Raw genomic sequence first — 17,748 nt, 5'->3', positions numbered from 1 at the left:
GGCATGGTCATGGTTTGGTGCACACACTTGACAGTACTCAGGAGACACTCCTGGCTGGCTTAGTTATTGCTTCCTGAGGTGCTCAGGGGTGCTTGGGATCGGACCTGGGTCTTCCTCATGCAAAGACTGTGCTTAGCCCATTGAGCTGTATCTCTCTGCCCACTGGTACAGTACATTTAGGAGTCATTATGCTGATGTATAACTGCTAGAGACCTAAGGCAATTGATGTCTTAAAGAATGAAATGAAACAAAAAAAAAATTCAGTTTCTTAGTTGGCCTAGTCATATTTCAAGTACTCACTAGGTCTTTGGGAAATATTGCTGAAGGACATTTGATGTGAAAGACTGATAAAATCTAGAGAATAAGTGAGAGGTAAATAAGGGTATTTGAAGACTGAGCCCCTTATGTCAATGTAGATTGAGTATACGGATTGGTGGAGGTAATGAAAGAGTGAGGGGTTAAAGAAATTCTAGGAGTCTGGAGAAATAGCACAGTGGGTAGGTGCTTGCCTTGAACATAACAGACCTGGGTTCAATCACCAGCATCCCATACGGTATACGAGGCACCACCAGGATTAATTCCCGAGTGCAGAGCCAGAAGTAAGCCCTGAGCATTGCCAGGTGTGCCCTCAAACAAAAAAAGCAAGCAAACAAAAAATTCCAGGTAGTGGGTGTTAATAAAAGTATAAAATAGCATTGTCTGGTTGGGGAACTAGAAGAGCACTGGGAATTTCTGGATTTAATTAAGTATAGATATCATTTTGGAATCATTCAAGATTCCATGTGCAACACAACTCCAAGCCTTATCTTTGCTTCGATGTTTTTTCAGTCTGAGCATGTGGGTACTCAGGCTAATCAGCCTAAGGCTAATTGGAGGGCAGAATGAGAAGGTCAGAAAGAACTTTCCTTGTCACTTGTAAAGTGTGGGCTGGGCTGGGCAGTAAGAATTAAATTTAGAGAAAAGATTACTACCTCTTACCACTTCAGTGATAAAAATGCAGTGTGATGTTCATTTTCAATTTCTTTAAGCTTTGTTCAGTAAAAACCTGAAAATTGTTTATGCAGGGACAGGTTTTCTATTCAGATTGGGAGAAAACTGAAAAAGAAAAAAATTGATGTAGCTAATCAGCTATGGCTTTGATGAAATGTATTCAGTCACAAACAATGGCCTGGCCCATCTGAAGAGCCAGTCATTCCAGAACATGTTTTTTCAAGAATCAGTTTAATAGTAGGTTTTTATCCCCAAATGACTGTATTATTTTTAATTTTTAGTCTATAAAATAGCCATGACTTAAGCCATAGGAAGAAAAATTTGCAAAAAAATGCTTTTTAACCAATTACAAACCACGTTATTGATAAGCATTTTGAACTAAAATGTTTTCATTTTAGAAAAAAAAAAGCTTTCTTTAGAAAAAAAAGCTTCTAAAAAAAAAGTAGAATCTATTAGGATCTCACGTTGTCACTCTCTGCTTCTTCAGTTGAAGACCATGTCATTATTTCCATTCAACTCACCTCCTAATTTTCGGGGCTTATTAGCCTGGCTGTAAAAACTTGCTCCGGTTGAAATTTGGCAAGCTGACAAGGCTGGGTGCCAGAAGTAATTTACTATCCAAAGTGGTTTGCAAAGTAAAAGAAGCTACCTATAATAGAAAAATACACGCAAAGTTCCTGGTTCCAAATATCTTTATGTGTACAATGTGTGTCACCTCCAACTCTCTGCTCTTATTAGCAATGTGAGATAACATGAAAGGTTTGAAAAAAGTACAGATGCTTTGCAGTCACACTGAACTGAGGGCTCCGATGTTCCTCGGCATCAAAGCCCAGTTTGTGTCCATCACCTCTGCTCCGACTTTGAAGTCTACCGGAGCCGTGTGTGGGAGGAACAGGCTGGGGACTTCGCCCAAGGCGAGGGGAAGGGACTCCAGGTGTCTCACCTCTCATTATCCCTGAAATTAGCTACTTCCCTTTACCAGAAAATAAAAAATAAAAAGGCTCCAGGGATTCTTTTTCTGTTTCTTCTCTGGCCCTGAGCTTACTCTTCAGCTGTGACAATGCATAGTTTAGGGACAAGTTCAAGTGTACCGTGTTATCATTTACATTTAAGTACTTTGGAGGCAAGAGGAGAAATTCTGACTTGGTTTGCAGTTCCTTGGTCACTGATCCATCTGGCTAACTGAAACCGAGATGGTCTGAGGAACTGTGTATGAGACCCAAAAGCACTGAATCAAGCCCAAGTGTTTCCCTAAACTACGAGGTGAGCTGGGGTTACAAAAAGCTTTCTAGGATCAATATTTCTTGACACTTTAGAAAAAAATAATTTTTAGCAAGATGAATATTAATACCTTGTAAGTGGGAATGCAACATTCTTGTGAACTCTTTGGAGAGGGAAAATGCTTCTGTGAAGTTGTTTGTGCTTCAATGTTTCTGAGCCTCTTGGAGAGAATAGCATCCTCAAAGAGAGAATTTAGCACTTTTTGTGGATATAAAAAACACTTCGGGGGGGCTGGAGAGCACAGCGGGTAGGGCGTTTGCCTTGCACGCGGCCAACCTGGGTTCGATTCCCAGCATCCCATATGGTTCCCTGAGCACGGCCAGGGGTAATTCCTGAGTGCAGAGCCAGGAGTAACCCCTGTGCATCGCCAGGTGTGACCCAAAAAGCCAAAAAAAAAAAAAAAAACACTTCAGGGGAAGCGGGGAGAGGGCAGTTAGGACAGAGAAGGGGCCACTATGAGAATGACAAATATGGTCACTCTGAATAAAATATTTTTCTTTTTCTTTTTGGGTAACACCCAGTGATGCTCAGGGGTTCTTCCTGGCTCTGCACTCAGGAATGACTCTGGTGGTGCTTGGGGGACTATATGGGATGCCGGGGATCAAACCTGGATTGGTCATGTGCAAGGCTAATGCCCTTGCACATTTGTACTATCCAACGTTGAGATCCAACGTGAGATGCTGTACTATCTCTCCAGCCCTCTGAACAAGAATTGAGTAGGTAAAGGGATATATATGATCTCTTTGCAGTACCTGTATTGCAAACCATAATGAACAAAAAGACTGAGAGAGAGAAAGAGAGAGGAAGAGAGAGAGAATGGGAAGAAAGAGATGAGAGAGAGAGAGAAAGAGAGAGAGAGAGAGAGAGAGAAGTTTCTGCATAGAGGCAGACGAGGTGGGGTGCAGAAGGAGGAAATTGGGAACATTGGTGTGGGAAATGTACACTGAAGGGATGGGTGTTGGAACATTGTATCACTAAAACCTAGTCATGAACAACTTTGTAAACTCTCTGTTTATCTCAGTGATTTAATTAAAAAATATACTAAAATAATTAAAAAATTATTTTTGCCTTGCACGCGGCCGACCCAGGTTCTATTCTTCCACCTCTCTCAGAAAGCCCGGCAGGCTACCGAGAGTATCTCGCCATCACGGCAGAGTCTGGCAAGCTACTCGTGGAGTATTCGATATGCCAAAAACAGTAACAACAAGTCTCACAATGGAGATGTTACTGGTGCCCACTCGAGCAAAACGATGAGCAACGGGATGATAGTAATTTTAAAGGAGCGAATTTAGTCATTACAGTTTTCGTTTTCTTTTCAGCAAAGCATAACTTTCTGGGGCCAGTGGGATACCTCAAAGGACTTAACGTGCATGCTTTATATGCAGGAAGCCCAGCTTGAAACTCCTGCACAGCATGGTGGGTTCCCCGCGCCCCAGGTCCCTACGCCCTCCTAGTACCACTGGGAACGACCTGTGAACACAGAGCAGCCAGCCGCCCAAAGCATTCCCAGTGTGGCTCAAAGAGCATGGATAAATAAACATAACTTCTAGAAAGAGCACAGGCCCAAGTATATACTTCAGTGAATGGGGATTAGCATTTTTGGCTATGTAACACACAAGTAATGACTACCCCATTACATGACCCAGAAAGCTACGCTGCTGTGCCCCCAGATTAGCAAGAAGCCAGCATCTTCTTGCTAATCTGAACATCTGTGGTAAATTTCATTATTTATTTATTGATTTTTTTGGGTCCCATATTGCAGTGTTGGGGGCTGTTCCTGGTGTTGTGCTCAAAAAATACTCCAAAAAATACTTGGGGATCATATGCTGCCAGGGATGGAACCTGGACCCCACAAATGTCACCAACCTTTTAAGCCATATCCTGTTTCCTTTGGTGAATTTTAAAGTCCAAGTGCAGGGGCTGGAGTGATAATACAGCGGGTAGGGCATTTGCCTTGCAATGGCTGACCTGAGTTCGATTCCCAGCATTCCATATGGTCCCCCAAGCACCACCGCCAGGAGTAATTTCTGAGGTGCAGAGTCAGAAATAATCCTTGAGCATCGCTGGGTGTGACCCAAAAAGAAAAAAACAAAATTCAAGTGCAATACAAAAAGAAATAAGAAGTGACTTAAAGTTCCAAACTAGCACTTTTTTTTAAATCTTCCTCCATGCTCTACAGCAAAGTGTGTTTAGTTAAGGACGTTGAGAGCCAGTGGGTTTCATGCAAACTTAACTTTTTTGGCCCTATTAGATTTTCTTTAGTAGGTGCTTTCTACACCTCACCCCCACCGGCTTTTTTTTTTTTTTTGGCCACATCTGACAATGCTCAGGGATCTAAATTTAAAATAAGGGAAGCGAGTATGTATAGGTGGAGTGATTTAAAGTTCAGAGCTAGTGGGCTGCAGAGGTAACTCAACAGGCTGTAGCATGTGTTTTCCATGCAGGAGGCCCTGGTTCAAACTCCAGGACCGTGTTTCCCTGAACATGGATGGGAGTGATCTCCACTCAGCCAGAAGTTGGCCCTGAGCAGCACCACATGTGACCCTAAGTCAAAACCAAAAGGTGAAAGGTCATAGTTATCAATTCAATTTGCCTTAAAATGAAATATAACATTCTGTCGGAAATTAAGGGATCCCTGTACCAGTTATCCCCAAATCACTAGAACTGGTTAGAAATTAAGACTGGAGAGATAATACCGCTGGTAAGGTGCTTGCTATGTATATGTAACACACAGGTAATGACCACCCATCACAGGACCCAGAAAGCCACGCTGCTCTGCCCCCTTTAGCCAGCATCTCCATGCTAACTTGACACCTGTGGTCAATTTTATTATTGCAGACCATGTGACTACAGCCGGTCTCCTGAGCTCCATCAGGAGTGACCTAGAGCCAGGAGTAAGCACTGAGCACTGCTGGGGTGACCCCAAACCGAAACCAAAACAAAAGGAGGAGAAACCACTAATTGGCAAGGAACCACTTATGGGAGCACGAAACTAGGGTGTACGCTTTGCATGCTGGGAGCCTGGGCGTGGTCCTCTGTACCACATGGTTCCTCAACCGTTGCAGGAGTGACACCAAGCACCAAGCTGGGAAGAGTCCATGAATACTGCTGCTGTGCTTCAGGGCCACTCTCAGCTGTGCTTGGGAGGACCAGGTAGTAGCTCTCAGGCTCACAGAGAGATCTGGTTTTATGCTGAGCAGAGTTAGGGTCAAACATCCATATTTAGCTGTTTTTCAGGGCAAATCATACATATTCATGAATCATGAGTGGAAAATTGAGGAACATGCATATGTTGAAAACATACAATGAAGACATGTGGCATGTTCAGCATAGGTGGAGAAACATCAGCACGGGTGTTTTAAACACGGTCAGGAGGAGAAATATGCCTGGGAGCTGAGGAGGGGGTCCATGGGCAGTCTCCCCTCAACAGAGGTGGCCACAAAAATGTTCCTAAGGTCTGTCCTGGGCCAACAAGAGCCCGAAGAATGTAGCTGGGTGATTGCTCCCAGGGAGGGCTTGGCCCGCCCTCCAAACTACAAACCAGACGCCAGTCTTTGTTTTTCCCTCTTTGTTGCCACGACTGAGGGGTGGGGGTGAGTGTCACACGGACTTAGCTGTGCTGCTCTCAGGGGGCTGCTGTGGTGCTCGTGCTCATACATGAGGAGGGTCTTGGTCTCAGCGGTCCCACAAGGTGAGTTGCAGTGCTCGCATGCCGCTGGCTACAGTGCTCACACACCGCTGGCTACACACAGCTGGCTACTATGCTCATACACAGCTGGCTGCAGTGCTCACACAAGATGGCTGTAGTGCTCACACCAGCTGGCTACAGTGCTCACACACAGGGGGCTGCAGTGCTCCAGAGAGTACACTCTGGAGGGGGTTGTGTGTTTTGGGGTGATAAATTACCCAAGAAGTCTTTTTTTTTTTTTGCTTTTTGGGTCACACCCAGCGATGCTCAGGGGTTACTCCTGGCTCTACACTCAGGAATCACCCCTGGTGGTGATTAGGGGACCATATGGGATGCTGGGAATCGAACCCGGGTCGGCCGCGTGCAAGGCAAACGCCCTACCGCTCTGGTACTAATGCTCCAGCCCCCCTAGAAGTCTTTTTTTGTTTGCTTATTTCTTGCTTTTTGGGTCACACCTGGTGATGCACAGGGGTTACTCCAGGCTCTGCACTCAGGAATTACTCCTGGTGGTGCTCATGGGATGCTGGGAATCGAGCCCGGGTCAGCCACGTGCAAGGAAAACACCCTACCCACTGTGCTATTGCTCCAGCACTCACCCAAGGAGTCTTGAACACACATGTTTGCCGGACTGAAGAGCCTTTATTATTTAATTTATTATTATTATTTTATACTTTTAATCACCGTGAGATACAGTTACAAAGCTTTCCTGTTTGAATTTCAGTCATACAATGATCAATCACCCAACCCTCCACCAGTGCACATCTTCCACCACCAAGGTCCCAGTATCTCCCCCATCCCACTCCTCCCCCTGCCTCTATGGCAGACAATCTGCCCCATACTCAAAGAGCCTTTATTAACCTGGAGGGGCTGCCAAGCCTGAGAGCAAGGGTCTCAGGGCAACGAACAGCCTTAAACCTGAGTTCAGGCAGAGTTTTTATACATTCTAATCACATTCTGCTTGGCAACATCAATCAGCTTTCTTCTAAGTAAGCAAGCAAGCATGGTACAGAAATTAGACTTTCATGGTTAGCCTTGAATGGTTAAAAACCTTTTTTCTTGGGTCTGGAGTGATAGCACAGCAGGTAGGGTGTTTGCCTTGCACACGTCCGGCCCAGGTTCGATTCCCAGCATCCCATCTGGTCCCCTGAGAACCATTAGGAGTAACTTCTGAGTGCAGAGCCAGGAGTAACCCCTGTGCATCGCTGGGTGTGACTCCTCCCCCCAAAAAGCAAAAAACAACAACAAAAAACCACCTTTCTGCTTGGCAGTCTGAAAGAACAATGTGTGACAGCTCCTCAGTCTGCACTCGGATTTTCTCTGGGCCGCCTGTCCCTGCATCCCGCAGTGTCTCACCTGTGTCTCACCCTGCTTTCCAGCTGTCTTGCTTTTCTGCCTACTTTGAGTCACCTCATCACAGGTGGCCCAGGGCAGCAGAGCTACCAGGATGACAGTCATGTGGGTGCACCAGGGACCAAAACTCTGGTCTCTTTACAAGCAAGTGTTTCAGCTGCAGAGCCACGCCTCCGCCAGGACCTGCTTCTGTTTTCTTCCTTTTCCTCCTCTTAAATTAACAAAATGATTTTTAAAAGTTTGGGGGACCACACTGGCAGAGCTCAGGGATGGTTCCCAACGTGTTTGGGGGATCATGCAGAGCCAGTGACAGGCAATCAGTTTTCTCTCCAGTCCAACTAAATTAATTTTTAAATTTTAAAATTGGGGGAAAGTTTTATTTTTATTTTTATTTATTTATTTAATTTTTTTTTGCCTTTTGGGTCACACCCGGCAATGCACAGGGATCATTCCTGGCTCATGCACTCAGGAATTACCCCTGGCGGTGCTCAGGGGACCATATGGGATGCTGGGATTCGAACCCAGGTCGGCCGCGTGCAAGGCAAACGCCCTACCCGCTGTGCTATACTCCAGCCCTTTATTTTTATTTTTTTTGAGGTAACAGATTTTATTTTAGAGGGTTTTAGGGAAGGAGGAAGGGATAAGTGGAAAAGGAAAAAAACAGCAGGAGTAACACACTCAAGAAAGAAAACGGGCTCCTCCGAGGATGGAGAATGCTCTACACACATCCTAGCACTGGACACAAAAGCATGAAAGTACACATCTCAAGGGGGGAGATGCGGGCGACACATGTGCTCAGGCACCACATGTGCTCGGCCACGTGGGAACAAGCAGCACATGGCTCAGGCAGCATATGTGCCGAAAGTTTTATTTTTGATGACTTGGTTACATAAATAAAGTAGGCACCATCATTTGTAAAAGAGTTAATGTTAACCTTTTGAGAACACGATGTTTCTCCCAGCATCCCCCAACCTCGGTGTCTAGGTGTTTTTGTTTTCTTTATTTGGGGTAAAGGGGGTTGAGCTACAAGCCTGGCGCTCAGGGGCTACTCCTGGAGGTACACAGGGAACCAAGTGTGGTACCAACAGATAAAATCAAGCCGAACTGTTTGCAAGGCAAGCACCTTCACCTCAGTAGTATCTCTCTAGCCGTGTTTGTTTTGGTGCACACTCCACAGTGTGGTGTTCAAGGCTTACTCCTGGTTGTACTCAGGGATCATTCCTAGTGAGACTTAGGGGACCATGTGGGATGCCAGGGATGGAACTTGGCTTGAACCTGGGTGTGCAAGACTAGCACCTTACTTGCTGTACTATCTCTTTCGATCCATTTATTTATTTTTGCTTTTTGGGTCACACCTGGCGATGCACAGGGGTTACTCCAGGCTCATACACCCAGGAATTACTCCTGGCAGTGCTCAGGGGACCATACGGGATGCTGGAAATCGAACCCGGGCTGGCAGCATGCATGGAAAACCGTCCTCTCCACTGGGCTATTGCTACAGCCCCCTCGATCCATTTTTTTTGGGGGGGGTTTCGTGTCACACCCGGCGATGAACAGGGGTTACTCCTGGCTCATGCACTCAGGAATTACTCCTGGCGGTGCTCGGGGGACCATATGGGATGCTGGGAATCGAACCCGGGTCGGCTGCGTGCAAGGCAAACGCCCTACATGCTGTGCTATTGCTCCAGCCCCTCAATCCATTTATTTTTGAGGCCACCCACACCCAGAAATGCTCAAGAGTTACTCCTGGCTCTGCATTAAAGAATTATTCATGGCAGTGCTTGGGGGACCATATGGGATGCTGGGGATTGAACCCAGGTTGCATCCAACCTGGGTAGGCCATGTGCAAGGCAAACATCCTATGTGATATACTATCTCTCCAGTTTTGTTTTGTTTTTTTAAACTTAGAGAGTCCATCTAAGTTTAGGGGAAGGTTTTATTTATTTTTGATGTTTGGTTACACAAATAAATTAGGGCTTTTTAAAAAAAACTTCCTTTTTCCTTTCTATCATGCTTTTATTTATATATTGGGTGCTTATTACCTGCTCAGCACTGTTCTGAGTACCCAGGAGTAGAGTGGAAAGTAACCTCAATTCCCTGCTTGCATGGGGGTTACTTTAGTGTCACCCCTGCCTTTCAACCCAGGCCCCAGAGATTTTCCAATTACAAAGAAATTTTATATCGCTTACATACCTACGATTCCCTTCTGCTTTTCTCATGTGTTATAGCCAAGGGAATCAAGAAATGATGAAGCCTACACCAGTTTGCAGTTCAGAGACCAGTGGGGTAAAATCTGAGAGGGAAAACAGAAAGGGAAGCTCGGAGATGGAACATGGTTAATTGCTAAGCCTGTTCCTTTTTCATAAATCACACCAAGGATCAAGGTGTTAAGGGGAATGTTGAAATAAACAGGTCTAACAAGAACTCCTGCTTTTTTTTTTTTAAATATCTTTCAGAACTTAAAAAAGAATGGAGGCATGCAGTTATTATTTTAGGTTCGGTAATCACACCAGGAATGTAGCTTCCAAGTTGCATTATTTGAAGATTCTCTTAGACCTGCTGTTCCAAAAAAGAAAAAGGAAAAGAAAAAAAATGAAAGAAAGAAAAGAAGAAGAAGAAAAAAGAAAAAGGCAAAAGGAAAAGAAGAAATACTGTTACTTGGGTCACTTAAGCTTGGGCAAAGATTCTCAAATAGGCTTACATCCTACTAATTTATATAGGTAACTCCAAACTTCCAATGCCAAATTTTCCTTTCTCTTTCCTTTCCTTTCCTTTTCTTTTCTGTACTTCTCTTTTGTGTGAGGCAAGATAGTTTTGTATTGAAACTATTTAGAAAGATATGAGGGGAGAGAAAGAGAAAAGTATGTGCTGGGGAGAGAACACAGGCTTCTCCAAAGTGGAAATAAGCAAAGAAATGAAGAGATAAGTAAATGAGATACATATTCAAGAGAGAACATGGGTTTGAAGAGCAAGCCTAGTTTTCTTCTCTTTCTTTTTTTCTTTTTTTCTTTTTGGCTCACACCCGGCGGTGCACAGGGGTTACTCCTGGCTCTGCACTCAGGAATTACTCCTGGCGGTGCTCAGGGGACCATATGGGGTGCTGGGAATCGAACCCAGGTCGGCCGTGTGCAAGGCATATACTCTACCTGATGTGCTATCACTCCAGCCCCCCCATAGTCAAGTTTTAGAGGTACAATGTAGTAGTACCAATCCCACCACCCGTGTCAACTTCCCTCCTCCAGTGTTCCCATTTCCCCCTCCATCCCTCCAGACTGCCCTCTGGATAGGCACCTTTTTAAGTTGTTTTTGTTTTGGTCTTTTTATTTCAGTGTTGTTGATCTGTGGTGTGAAAATTTGCCTCTATCATTCTTTAACACCACCTTTTTAACCTTAATGCCCTGACCTGGCCCCCATTGGTTCTTATCAGTCTCTTTTTTCCCATCCCTCCACTCTTTCTTTCCTTCTCCTCATACTCTGGGGTCAAGGTTGATCTGGGCATTCCCCCTTTAACACATTGCATTCCTTCATCCAGCTATTCTAAATACCACCTATATGGGACATATCATCCTGCGTTTCTCTTTTCGGATTTCCTTTTCTTAAAAAAAAAAGTTTTGGGGCTGGAGAGATAGCACAGCGGGTAGGGCGTTTGCCTTGCACGCAGCCAACCCGGGTTCAAATCCCAGCATCCCATATGGTCCCCTGAGCAAGGCCAGGGGTAGTTCCTGAGTGCAGAGCCAGGAGTAACCCCTGTGCATCGCCAGGTGTGACCCAAAAAGCCAAAAAAAAAAAAAAGTTTTGATACTAACTTAGGGCTATGTATTTTGAAAGATCTTGCCTACTAAGTCAGGGTAATTATTTAACTAAGAATTTCTACCCTTAGTTAAAGGGGCCAGTGCAATAGTACAGCAGGTAGGGCTTTTGCTTTGCAGGTGGTCGACCTGGGTTCAACTTTGGCATCTCATAGGGTCTCCTGAGCACTGCCAGGAGTAATTACTGAGTACAGAGCCAGGATTAAGCTCTGAGAATCACAGGGTGTAATCCAAAAATAATTTTTTTTCTTCCCCTAAAAAGCTCCCACCTCCCACACCCCCAGTGGTCTGCTCAAGGCCCCTTCCCCCTCTTGAACCCAGTACCTAGCACCAAAGTTGCAAACTCGGTTTGCATGAGACCAAGTGTTTGCTCCTACTCTTCCTCTGTTAAGCCCGGGACTCTGGGTTCCCAATCGGCGAGACCGACAGAGACAGTAGCTCAATAATGCAAAAGGAGAAGGAGTTTTAGTCTAGTATACTGGGTCTGGAGTGATAGCACAGCGGGTAGGTTGTTTGCCTTGCAAGCGGCTGACCCCCATTAGATTCCTCCGTCCCTCTCAGAAAGCCTGGCAAGCTACCCAGAATAGTTGGCCCACATGGCAGAGCCTGGGCAAGCTACCCATGGCATATTAGGTATGCCAAAAACAGTAACAAGTCTCACAATGGAGACGTTACTGGTGCCGGCTCAAGCAAATCAATGAACAACGGGATGACAATGTTACAGTCTTTGTGAAACATTTATTATAACTAACATATCCTCTGCCCATTCCCTTTGCTTTATCTTATTTTTTTCTAGTTTGTTTGTCTTTTTGGTGTTGGAAATGAGGACGACCAACGGGAGCAGCATAAAAGACAGCAGGAAACACATTTCGTGCCTCAACCAGGTAGAATCTCTTAGACCCGGTGGCGGTGGCGCTTCTTTCTGCTCCCCGCCTACGTGCAGCCCGGCGCGCTAAGCCCCGCCCCCAGCCCCGCCCCTCCAGCTCCTCCCCTCCAGTCCTGTCCGTGTGAATGCCCTGGCCCCAGACCGACAGCGGTCCCCGCTGCAATTCCACAGCCAACCACGGTGTGGAGACAGTGATCCCGGGAGCCAACGGACCATCCCCAGCGGCGGAGGCGGCGGAAGCGGAAGAGCGGCCGGCAGGGCGCCCGTGACGTCACACGCACGCGCGGCCGAGGGAAGGGCCAGGTGGGCGCCTCCTGCTCGTGGTGCGGCCCCGGAGGCCCGGAGCTGGCCGCGGACTCCCGACCTCATGGCGGAGATCATTCAGGAGCGCATAGAAGACCGGATCCCGGAATTGGAACAGCTGGAGCGCATCGGACTGTTCAGTCATGCGGAGATCAAGTGAGAGGAAGCAGAGTGGAGGCTGCCGGGTGCATTTCCCGGATTGCAGCCCTTCCTTCCTTCCTTCCTTCCTTCCTTCCTTCCTTCCTTCCTTCCTTCCTTCCTTCCTTCCTTCCTTCCTTCCTTCCTTCCTCCCTTCCTTCCTCCCTCCCTCCCTCCCTCCCTCCTTTTTTTGCTTTTTGGGCCACACCCGGCGATGCTCAGGGCTGACTCCTGGCTCTGCACTCAGGGATCACTCCAGGCGATGCCTGTTGGACCATATCATATGGGATGCTGGGGATTGAACCCGGGTCGGCCGCGTGCAAGGCGAAGGCCCTCCCCGCTGTCCTATCGCTCCGGCCCCGGCATTGCAGTCCTGCTGGCAGCTGTGCTGCTGACAGTTCTGTGACAGCTGGAGCTAGGTCGTGGGACTCGTGAATGGTATCTCCAGGTCCGTCACGGTGCCGGGTGCGTGGTGGGGCGGACTGTAAGTTAACTCGGAGCGTGTGGGTGATACTGGCCTAGAGGGACATCGGTAGGACTGGATATAGAAATACAAGTTTATTTGATTCAATTTCGCGTTCTACACCTGCAACGTTTGCTCTGTTGTTATATTCTGTGGCGTGGTCAAGTCAGGCTCAATGTCATTTGTCTATTTATTTTGTTTCTTGGTACCCACAGCGGTCCCGGGGAGCTATTCCAGTGCGGTGTTTTGGGTCACTCCCCGCGGTTCTGGGAAGGGGTCCCAGGAGCCATGCAGTGCTGGGCATGGAAGAGCGCTTCTGCCTCCAAAGCGCATGCTCCAGCGAGTGGCGTATCTCCCAGGCCCTAAGTTCAACAATTTTCAGAGTTACTATTGTTATTGAGGTGACATGATTTACAGTCAGGCTTAGGTTTATGGTTTTGGCAGTTACTACACCACCTCTCTACCTGTCCACTCCTTCTGATTGTCAGGAGGGTTCCTTGTCACTGGGCAGTCAGTGTCCAGACTCCTTTTGGTTTGTTTTTGGCCCCTAGTTGGAGGGGCTAAAGGGCTACTTGTGGTTCTGTTCTGAGGGCTTGATCTCTCTGGTGCTCAGGCCACCTGAGGTGTGGAGTGTGGGAAAAGAACTTGGGACCCGCTGCATGCTAGGCAAGCACCGTGACCATTGGTCTACCTCTACTGCCCTAGCAGTGTGGGCTCTCAATGAATGCCCTATAAATGTGATTATTACCGCTAACTAGGCACTACCACCGATTTTGCACATACGCAGTAAATACTGCACATGGACAAGAGGTGTGTTCACTCATTGGCTAAAGATAGGGAATCTGCTCTTAGGCTTTTTTTTTGGGGGGGGGGTGGGTACTTGTCTATGCTCAGGGCTTGCTTATTGCTCTGTACTCAGGAATCACTGCTGGTGGTTCCTCAGGGGACATATGGGAACCCAGGTCGATGAAATGCAAAGCAATTGCCCTATTCGCTGTTCTATCTTTCCAGGCCCTCTCTGAGGTTTTTTTTTTTTTTGTGGAAAAAAAAAGATTAGTGGAACTGTGCATTCAATGTATTTTGAATAAATACATCTCATTCATAGTGTAAACTTAAATTTTTCTTTTTTTCTTGTGCCACACTTATTACTACATAGGGCTTACTCCTGGCTCTGTGCTCAGGGGTCACTCCTGGCAGGCTCAGGGCACTATGGTCAGCTGAGTCCAAGGAAAGCTCCTTACTCTCTGTTCTGTCTCTTCAGCTCTATACTTTTTTTTTTTTTTTTAAATTAGAGCACCTTGATTTAACTTTTTCATTTTTTCTTTTTCTTTTTGGCTACACCTGATGGTGCTCAGGGGTTATTCCTGGCTTTGCACTCAGGAATCACTCCTGGTAGTGTACAGGGGACCAGATGAGGTGCCGGAGATCGAACCCAGATTGGCCACATGCAAGCACTACCCACTGTACTATTGCTCTGGCCCCTGATCTTACTTCATAGTTTACTTCATTTTAGGCACCGTGGTTGACAGTGCTGTTAATGATAGGGTCTTGCCTGACACATTCCTACACCACCCCCGCCACCAGTGTCCACTTCCCTCCACCGTCTTCTCCGGGCAGCATCACTGACAAGTGATTCAGAGTTGAGTTTCGGGCATGCAGTGTCCCAGGCCCACCACCCTTATTGATTTCTCTCTACCATTGTCCCGGCTTCCCTCTCACGCCCCCAGCCTCCCCTCTGACGGGCACATTAAGTTTGGGTCTCCTGCTTACAGTGTTGATGGCTCTGTGCTTTCCATATATCTCTTTACCACGTCTGTGTATCACCCATGTTCCCCGGGGCTCCTGACCCTATTACCTCCTTCCCACCTCTCTTATCCTCTGCCCTCCCAGCCCTGATCATTTTCCCCTCCCCCTCTCCTGATTTCTGTTATCTAGGGCCAAGGGTAATAAAGGTATCCCTCCTTTCATACCTTGTAATTCCTTATCCTGTTAATTCTGTATACCACAGATAAGTGAGAACATCCAGCATTTGTCCTTCTTTGAACTTATTTCACTTAACAGATCGTCTGCTGAGTCTTTTGTAAAATTGTACACATATCTAAGTTGAGACCATTTGAATCTCCCTTTTCCATTTCTGTTTGTTTGAGGCCATGCCCCGTGGTGCTCAGGGGGAGGGATTGGGCCTGGGGCTTCTGCATGCAAAGCTTCTGCTCCAGCCCTTTGAATCCCTTCCCTGCTCCTGCCACTTTAGTTTTTACATGTATATTGGACACTCAGACATAAAAGATGTAAAAGGAAAGAGTGGGTTGTTAACTATTCCTGAAACAGGCGAGAGGGAGCTTGACTGACTGAGCACAGGCTTTTTGCATGGGGGGCTCGGGATTTGAACCCAGACTGCACCTCCTTACCACTGGGAGTGACCCCTGAGCCCTGCGCTGGCATTTTCTCTCACCCCCCAGCACTATCAGATATGGTCCAAAATCCAAAGAGAGAGAGAAAAAAAGACACCAAAAATAAACTTAAGTATATTGAGAGTGGAGGAAAAGTAATTTGTCCTGATACTGCATGTACATAATGTACCTAGCTTTTTTTTTTTTTTTCTTTTTGTGTCACACCCAGGGGTTACTCCTGGCTCTACACTCAGGAATTATTCCTGGCAGTGCTCAGGGGACAATTTGGGATGCTGGGGTTCAAACCCGGGTTGGCCGCGTGCAAGGCAAACGCCCTACCCACTGTACTATCATTCCAGCCCCACACTTAGCTTTTTTGACTTTGCTGGTGGGAATGACAGTGGTCTTGGCTGTTAAGATAATTATTTATTTTTTTTTGCCACACCTGTCTCTGCTTGCCACACCTGTCTATGCTTAGGGCTTATTTCTGACTCTGTATTATTCCTGACTCTGTGGTTAGGGGTCATTCCTGGTGGTACACAGGGAATGGTTTGTGGGTCAGGGATTGAACCTGGGGTTGGCTGCATGCAAGGCAAGTGTCGTAACCACTGTACTATCTTTCCAGCTCCTAAGGTGATTTTAGGAAATATATAATATACATTCTGAGGCCTTTAAGGATACAGAAGTAATCAAGGGGGCTTCAGAGAGAGCTCAATAGGCTAGAGGGCGTTCTTTGCATACAGGAGGCCTGACTTCCATCCCTGGCACCCCATGGTCCCCCCTGAACCCTCTAAGGTACTCCTGAGCACAGAGCCAGGAGTAGTCCCTGAACACCACCAGGGATGATCCACAAATAGGAAATAGAGCAGAATAGGAATGTACACATATTTTGTGTATATGAAACCCAGAATTTGATCCCTGGCACCAAAGAAGCCAAAGAATAAAAACAAAAAAAAATTTAATAGAAGCAATCAAAGAGAATACTTGCTTAGGAGAGATAATTACGGGGAATTATACGATTTGGTAAATATGTGCTTTATGTGGTATTAAAAATGTTAAGAACTCCCAGTTTACTTAATTCTTGCACTTTTTTTTTTTTTTTTTTTTTGCTTTTTGGATCACACCCGGTGATGCATAGGGGTTACTCCTGGCTCATGCACTTGGGAATTACTCCTGGCGGTGCTCGGGGGTAAATAGGGGATGCTGGTAATCAAACCTGGGTCGGGCTGCGTGCAAGGCAAACTCCCAACCCACTGTGCTATTGCACCAGCCCCAATTCTTGCACTTTTTAAGAGTTAAATTTTACATGTTCTCTTTAGATCTATTATTAAGAAGGCTTCAGATCTGGAATACAAAATTCAGCGAAGAACTCTTTTTAAGGAAGATTTTATCAATTATGTTCAAGTAAGTGAAAAATTTCATTAATTATTTTTGTTTTGTGGCCATGCCTGGTGGTGCTGTGGGCTACTGCTGTCTTGGTACTTTGGGCTAATTCCTGATGGTCTCAGAGGACCATGTAGTACCAGTGATTGAGCTTGGGAGTCCCACATGCAAAAAATGCACAAAAATTTTGGGCTACACCTGCAGTGCCCAGGGCTTACTCTCTCCTCTCCGTTCAGGGATCACTCCTGGCAGACTTGGGACCATCTGGGCTGCGGGGGATCAAACCTGGGTATGCTGTGTGCAAGGCAGATGCCCTCCCCACAGTATTATCACTCAGACCCTGTCTTTAACAAATCTTAAAGTTTGTTTTATTTTGTTTTTGTTTTGGAGCCACATGCAGTGGGGCTTAGTGCCAGCTCTATGCTTGGGGGTCACTCTCCGGGGACTGTTTGTCTGTGCTGGGGGTTGGCCCAAACTGTCAGAGCTGGCCTTCTGCGATATGATTTTATTTTATTTTTGCTTTGATCACACTGTCTGTGCACAGGATCTACTCTTGTCTCTGTGCTCAGGGATGACATCTATCTCTAATCAGGGAGACCACAGGTGGTGCTGGAGATTTCAGCCCGGGTTGGCCACATACAGGGCTGGCATCTTGTCTTAGCTCTTTTGCAATATTTGGGAATGGATCATTGCACATGTAACCTTTCTTTCTTTTTCTTTTTTTTATGGGGGGGTCATACCCAGCAATGCTCAGCAGGTTACTTCTGGCTCTGCAGCCAGGAATTACCCCTGGCAGTGCTCAGGGGACCATATGGGATGTCAGAGATCGTACCCGGGTCAGCCATGTGCAAGGCTAATATCCTACCCGCTGTACTATCACTCCGACCCCAAATAAAACCTTTTTTCCTGGTTTTTAATTTTTAATATTTATTTACTTTTTTTTTTTTTTGCTTTTTGGGTCACACCTGGCAATCCTCAGGCATTACTCCTGGCTCTGCACTCAGGAATTACTCCTGGCGGTGCTGAGGGACTATATGAGATGCTGGGAAACGAATGTGGGTTGACCG

General features: G+C 46.4%; 1 protein-coding gene across 1 annotated transcript in view; it reads left to right on the top strand.

Annotated features, from left to right (window-relative positions):
* Positions 1-12,270: 12,270 nt before the first annotated feature.
* UTP6 (UTP6 small subunit processome component) overlaps positions 12,271-17,748 on the top strand; it is a 32,188-nt gene continuing 26,710 nt past the window's right edge. The window contains exons 1-2 of the mRNA XM_055133756.1: positions 12,271-12,463; positions 16,618-16,702. Coding sequence (XP_054989731.1) covers positions 12,372-12,463; positions 16,618-16,702 — 177 coding nt within the window. The 5' untranslated portion in view covers positions 12,271-12,371. The remainder of the gene's footprint in view (positions 12,464-16,617; positions 16,703-17,748) is intronic.

Source organism: Sorex araneus, chromosome 3 (assembly GCF_027595985.1).
Source record: "Sorex araneus isolate mSorAra2 chromosome 3, mSorAra2.pri, whole genome shotgun sequence".
In the NCBI taxonomy this organism is placed as follows: domain Eukaryota; kingdom Metazoa; phylum Chordata; class Mammalia; order Eulipotyphla; family Soricidae; genus Sorex; species Sorex araneus.
This window is presented reverse-complemented; position numbering and strand designations above follow the sequence as displayed.